This window comes from Centruroides sculpturatus, unplaced genomic scaffold (assembly GCF_000671375.1).
Source record: "Centruroides sculpturatus isolate CEXI.00-Female unplaced genomic scaffold, Cexi_2.0 scaffold1156, whole genome shotgun sequence".
NCBI lineage: Eukaryota > Metazoa > Arthropoda > Arachnida > Scorpiones > Buthidae > Centruroides > Centruroides sculpturatus.
Window position 1 is genome coordinate 142,551 of NW_019385353.1, and position 7,385 is coordinate 149,935.

General features: G+C 29.5%; 1 protein-coding gene across 1 annotated transcript; it reads left to right on the forward strand.

Moving 5' to 3' along the window:
* The first annotated feature begins 1,451 nt into the window (after positions 1–1,451).
* LOC111637998 (venom peptide BmKAPI-like) lies at positions 1,452–2,257 on the forward strand. Its single transcript, XM_023383622.1, has 2 exons — positions 1,452–1,586; positions 1,922–2,257. Exons 1-2 carry the CDS (start codon positions 1,520–1,522, stop codon positions 2,143–2,145), a joined length of 291 nt encoding a protein of 96 aa, XP_023239390.1. The 5' UTR covers positions 1,452–1,519; the 3' UTR covers positions 2,146–2,257.
* Positions 2,258–7,385: the final 5,128 nt, after the last annotated feature.

Consider the following 7,385-nt stretch of genomic DNA (forward strand, 5'->3'; position numbering starts at 1 on the left):
AATATCATAAAAATATAGCAAAAGTTATGATAAATTATATTTTCAGAAATAGTCTATTAAAAACTACTCATATTTTTCATTAAGAAATAATTATATATAGTNATATATAATTAGTTTTTAATAGAGTATTTATGAAAATATAATTTATGTAATATATATTTTACACGATAAATACTGTATTTCAATTCTTTCGTGAAAAGTCATTTTTTAAAGTAATTTCTTTCTTAAAAATAAAAAGAAGTTATAAAGTCATTGCCTTCAATTATTTTAAACTCTTTCAATTATCAAACCGTGTTGTGTAAATGAGAAAAAAGAGGAAATTAGATAAAACGTTGTATATACATGTATAAACTTCCTTTAGTTAATTTGTCGAGTTTTATTTTATTTTTATATTTTTTTAAACATCTTATAAAATGTCTAATGTAGTATAAAATTCTATCATTTAAAACAAAGATTTTAATAAATGGAAATGTTATAGTGTTTTCATTCTGAATTTAAAATTCTTTGAGATTGAAAGAACTCTACAGATATTATTATTCTATCCTTGTTAAATCTTGATGCTTGATAACGAGTTTTTTTTAAATGTTTAAGTTTGGATTTCTATCCAATCTATTCCTAATAATTTTCGTGAAAAATAACTACTTAGGACTTTGTACCTATCCTCTCAGTCACATTCGTCGTCTTATTGCGAATTCCACGTCTGATGAAGAGCTAATTAAACGTAGTCTTTAATAAATGCTAAATGGTGAAAACCGCGTAGGAAATTCTAATGGAAATTTTTCCATATTTAAATTAGAGTTCTATAACTAATACTTCTGTTGAATTCGAATATAATCCTAACACTCGGAAAAAAAGGGCAAGAAATATTAACGAGAAACGTTGGTAAAGAAATGGGCAGTAAATATTGAAGAAAATAGCAAAGACCGTGTCTTTCTCATTTTTTATCAATTCTATCCGAAAATATAACGAGCATTTCCTTTCGTAATAAAAAAAAATTAAAAATGTTTAGCCTAATGTAATGGTATCCCAATGTAATCTTATTATTTCTAATTTTTGAATCTTACGGAATACAGAAATCATATTTAATTTATTACGAAAATAATTATTTTATAATATAATTTTTCAATAGTAAATAAATTTTAACCTATAATTGAAATCATTAATTCATTACTGTATAATAAATTATAGTAAAATTAGTAAATTACAGTTAATAAATGTATTTTTATTAGACCTAATTAAAAATAATGTTTTATTTTTTTTATAATTTTAATATTTTTTAAAATGTTAAATAAAAATTACTTTATTATTTGTAATATTTTATATCATAATAATTCTATTAAACTTGTGAATAAATAAATTTATTCATATATATTTATATTTTATAATTAGTTATTAAATATACATTCTAACAATTAATTTTTATTTTGTATTATCTACGGAAAACGAACAGGAAACTTGAAATCTTTATAACTTGCAGACTAATTAGTGCTTCTTACAGAGTTGATATAGAGAACCAGCGATGAAGACATATATTGCAACCATAATTTGCATCTTTTTTCTATGCTTTTCTCAAGATTCAGCCCAACGTAAGTTACTTTTCTAAATAAGTTACCATTCTTCTAATAAGATTTAAATAGTTAAAATAATTTTAAATAGTAATTGTAATGGGTTTCCTTTAAGTCACACAAAGTTAAATTGATTATTGTGACAACATACACATATATAAGATATTAACTTTCATTGGATCTTAGTAATAATGGTGTTGATAAGTGTTAAAGTCAAATTTATAAACTTTTAAAACAAAAGTAAGAAGAATATTATTTTACATTTAATACAATTTTTAATAAATACTGCAGATAATATTCGCTTATTTATCATAAAAATTATAATTATGATGCAACTATAACTTATATCGTTTCAGCATTAATTTGTGATGAAGGGCAAGAATTAATCGATTGCATTACTCCTTGTGGACCTAGGAGATGCAGTACGTATCTCGAGAACACCATACATCCGGAACGATGCGCCTCCATATTGTTGCCATTATGCACAATAGGATGCCAATGTAAAGACGGAAAATTTTTGAATGATGAAGGAGAATGCGTCGAACTTATCAATTGTTCCTTGGATTTTTCGGATATTTAATTTTTTTCTTATGTTTCTTATTTTAAAAAATATGTATAAATTTAAACCAGCGGTCCCCAACCTTTTTATCGCCGCGGACCGGTCAACGTTTGATATTTTACCGCGGCCCACTGAGGGGAACGTTGATTGTTTATATTTTAGATTGATTTCATTTAATAATTTTAATTAATTTAATTGTATTTTAAACATGTTTTCAAAATAAAATATAGTTACACCAAAAAATGAATATAATGTGATTTAACATTTTAACTCACTAGAACGTTAAATCAATGAGAACCCTGAGCTTGTTTCTTTGCAACAAGACGGTTCCATCTGGGGGTAATAGGAGACAATGACACCCGAAGTGTGTTTCTTATGTCCAGTTTATTCCGTTGTTCCGTCGTCCATTAAAAGTCGCACAAACCATAGTAAATAAAATGGAATACCAGTAATTTAATGTTCCTTGGGCGGCCCGGTACCGTTTGATTCACGGACCGGTACCGGTCCGCGGCCCGGGGGTTGGGGACCACTGATTTAAACGATTTAACGCAATTTAAAAATTTTAATTTTCTTAATAAAAAAAATTCGCAACATTTTAGAAACTGTATAACTTGTTATAAATCTTTTCAAAATTATTTGTTTATTTATTTGTACTGAACGAGTACATTTGAGAAGATCCAGACAGAAAAGTACACTCGCTATAAACCTTTTATCAGTAAAAAGTAAAGCTGATATCTTGAATTATATAATGTGTTGTATTATGTTATTATTATGAATTAATATACTAAATACTGCAATTTAATAAGATTCGGGTACACATGTATAGAGGTTTTAGCAAATTTAATACGATCCAATCAAAAAATAAGTTTGTGTCAAAATGAAAATGTAATGTTTTGTTCGGGATCTCCTCATTTGTTCTTTTTACGAAAAATATCAACCTAAAAATATATAAACTTTATTGTTTCAAGTTATAATCAATCCAAAAATAGAATATATGATTAAATTAACTATATTAATTTGTATTATGTACTAAACGTCTATGTACAGTACAGTGCGTAGTATTTCTCATAATTTACAAAAAATATTTACAGTAGAGCGTCGATTATCCGAATCAATTGAGGACTGGGGTCGTTCGGAATATCGATGTTTCGGATAACCGATCATGTACGAAAAAATATATTAATTTATCCCATCTTGTCATTTTTCTCCATTACGTGTCGCTTCGCGTTAAATTTTCGTCGATGTTAAGCCTAACGAAGACTATTGTATCGTTAAAAATTATTTTTTTATTTTGTACGAACAAAATAAATATATTGAAAAATATAAAAACAATAAAAAATTATACTTCAGAAGTTAATTTAGTATCAGAAACGTAAAATATTTGAATAGCCCAAGACATAGCCAAAGATTGCAGCGCCACAGCACTGGCGAAAATTTAAATTTGCGGACTGGAATTATTTCAGATGATTGACGTTTTGGATGATTGACTTTCGGATAATCGACGCTCTACTGTATTAATTTTATGGGCGATTTAATAAGTTTTTACTGACCATTTTTTCACGACACGGCTTAAATATTTTAAATAAAAATGGCTCGCTAACATTTTTGGTCAACAAACCAAGTTTATTTTTGTTAACCAGTATTGAAGAATCTAAAAGAGGAACATCTCGGTTTTAAGTGCGAATAGTTGCCAAAGTTTACGGGATTCCGAAATACGAGTATTAAAATTATTAAAACTTGTAACTTTTTATTGAAATGTTTTGTCGAAGAGTTGTTTATTGAATTTTCACATAATGGTTTGTTCTATTTGAAAATGTCTAAAACAAAGGTTATTACATCGAATTTTAAACTCCAGTTACTTCTAAAGTATCGAGCTGTGTCGGCCACACCAAACACAAAAGGAAAGAGAAACTTTCTAAATTTGAAACACACATGTAAATATTGCCTTACAACACACTAGATGGCAGTATGGCGTGTAATATCAAAATGGCGGTTATGAAGCAGAAGGCATTTACGATCAAGGTCCTACCGTGTTTCCCCGAAAATAAGACAGTGTCTTATATTAATTTTTGTTCTGAAAGATGCGCTAGGTCTTATTTTCAGAGGATGTCTTATTTTCGGGGAAACACGGTAGAATACTGTATAAGGTTACTTCATACACCGGTTTAGCCGCTTCCTACCAGATTCCGGATATAAGTCATCCGTAGTCGAGCCATGGTCGAGCGAATGCTTCACAATAGCGAGGGAAGAAAATTTCGGAATTTTACTATTTTTGTTACTTTGTTGAGAGTTTTTAGATTCGATAAAACTTGTACGGAAGTAACAAAACTGTTCCTATAGCCGTTTGATATTCTATTGTAGTCTTTACACTTCTTTCTGTAGAAATTACAGAATATGATTACAGATGGAATATATTTATTACTAAAATACTTTAAAATACTAAGAATAGTTTTCTACGTGTATAAAAATAGTATCTGCACGATGAAATGACGATTACAAATAATAAGCTGGCCGATAACAATTTTAAAATAACTCGAGACGTAAAAAAAAATATTGAAATAGTGTTATTTATTTATATAATAATTTTATGTAAGAAATGTTAATACTACTTTTTTCACTTCATTAGATGATCTTAATTTTAAATTAAAACATGAAAAATCTATTTTTTAAAACCTATAATAACAATAGAAAATTTTAAAAAGTTTGTACCTGATTTCTTTTAATTCTATTTTTATGTAACACTTAATTTGTATACTGTATGTTGATATTCAAAATATGTTTATAACATTAAAAAAATTGTTCTTTTGACAAAGTTATTTTTGTNTTATATATAAATCACCTACGTAGAATTTACCAAAATTATTCTTTTACGAAACTATTATTGTTATAATATCATAAAATAGATAAAGTCGATTTCATTTACAAAGTAGAAAAACGCATTTTAATTTCAACTTTACACGTAGAAATTACGAAGATTTGCTCAATATTCCGGATTTTTCTTATTTATAATCCATTCTTATTTATATTTAAATAATTATGAATCGTAATTAATAAAATATTGGCGTGTAATAAAAGCTACAAGCCTCTGATCGGTAATGTTTTTACCATAAGGACATGGTAAGATGTTTCGTTTTCGACTACAAATGATGTGAAATAAGAAACCAATCAGAAGCGTTTCTTTTCTATGAGGCAACCTTATATTCTAGGACCTTGATTTACGATGACTTTGTTTTCCAGCAGGATGGGGCTCCATCTCATTAGCATACTGAGATACATCGATACCTGAATGTAGTAGAACTTCTACACCGCCGAATTAGCCGTTGCATTAATTTAACGATGATTTAGCGATATTGAGCTAATGATGCCTCACAGATCCCCGGACCTCACATCTTGTGAGTTTTTTTTTTCTTCCTTCTGTCGGGTATGTAATGGACACGGTTTATGTGCCGCCATTACCCACATCTTTGGCAGAACAACGGTACATGCCTGTTACAATGTGTGGGCTGAACTGGACAAGTGTCTTGTTACCAAAGGAACACATATACAATACATCTGTAGTCCTATAACACAAACTTGGACAGTTTTTAGTTTTGTAATATATCATCGCTCATTGTTAAATCTGAATTATTGTCGGAAATACAGTTGCTTGAAATATGATAACTTGTTTGTAATAATGTTTGTAAACCTCGTACTCAATATTGTACAATAATATAGGGCCTATATATATAATATTATAATATATATTATGACTAGCAGACCCCGCCACGCGTTGTTGTGGCTCAAAATGTATCTATTATAAATGTATAACACTTCCCCCGTGGGAGGGAAATTTTTCGAAAAATTTCTTCTTAGTATACATTCTCTTCACGTACCCTATTAAAACGCAATCAAAAGCGCAAAAAACCGCATCTGAAATAGTATAAATAGAAGCAGAGTTCTTTACTGTAAGCCTTAATCCTGTCCATCTCTCCCCAGCAGGGGCGGACTGGCCATGTGAAAAATGTGGAAAATTCCACATGGGCCGTATACAATTTGGGCCGTTTTTTTCTAAATTTGTACATAATGTACCGTTTGGTTAAGTTTAATTTAAAAAAATTCATATATTTTTTTGTTAAGTAAGATTAAGTAAGGTGTATAATATAGTTATATGTGTAGGCCCGTATCATTTTACCCGGCCCTACCCGTATCCGAAGTTAAATTAGTTCGGCCGATCCGAGTCAAACACTACATTAGCCCGATTCGGCCCAAACAGAAAGCATCCTAGGAGAAAAATAATCAAAACTACCTTCTAAACAGAGAAAATTGGTCATTTGTTTACATTGCTAGAAACTATTCACCACTCCTACGAATCTTAATGCTAAACTATAGAAATGCGAGTTATTAGTTTTGTACCTAGCCCCCAAAACGATGATTGTAGTCGTAACAAATTTAATGGCCACTTATATTATTTCCTTTATTTTAGGTAAGTAAAAAATGTTATTCAATAATAATTTTTCTATATCCCAAATGATTTAATTAAAAATAATATACTGTATTTTGTAGTGTGAGGCCGGGACCTCATCCCCTCTCCAATAGGAAGCTGGTTGTCGAGCTAAAGCTAATAAATCGGTGATTTATTTCGTGAATAAGAACGCGTGTAAGACCATTTAATTGTCGCATTCCCGGACCAAATTCACACGTCTTCGATCTAGACCAGGGAAAGTGTGAGAGAGAGCAACCGGGGAGAGTTCGACTGTCATCTTACAGCGAGTTCAAAGCGCATTAGACCAAAATTTACGGGACGGTCACTAAATATTCCTGAAAACGCATTTCAAAAATTAAGCAGTATTTTAATACGGTTTAATCCAGTAGCTACTCAACACAATATTATTTCAGAATTGCAACATTTTAAATCGTCATGAAATATTTTAAAGGAAAATGTCAATGAAACTTTTATAAAATTAAACGAAAATGAACATTCTACTGATGATCAAGTAGAAACTAATAAAGATGCGATTTTATCCTCTTATTGCATCGCTTGCAAAAATTGCTCTATTTGTTGTTATAATATATCATATTATTCTGATATAACGTGTTAAGTGGCGCTTATTCTATACTTGGTCATGCATACAAATATCTGCTATCTATGTCTGTAACACAAGTGTCCGGTGAACAAAGCTTTTCTATGATAAAATTAATTAAAAGCAGGCTAAGATACTTATAAGTATCTTGCAAGAAAATCTAGAAGCCTTCGTGTTAATGTCAGTGGAGAAGGATTTTTT

Bases quoted from the DNA above. Each gene is read 5' to 3' on its own strand.
- LOC111637998 (XM_023383622.1), top strand. From the start codon at position 1,520: ATGAAGACATATATTGCAACCATAATTTGCATCTTTTTTCTATGCTTT. The intron at 1,587-1,921 runs GTAAGTTACTTT...ATATCGTTTCAG, and splicing joins TTCTCAAGATTCAGCCCAAC to CATTAATTTGTGATGAAGGG.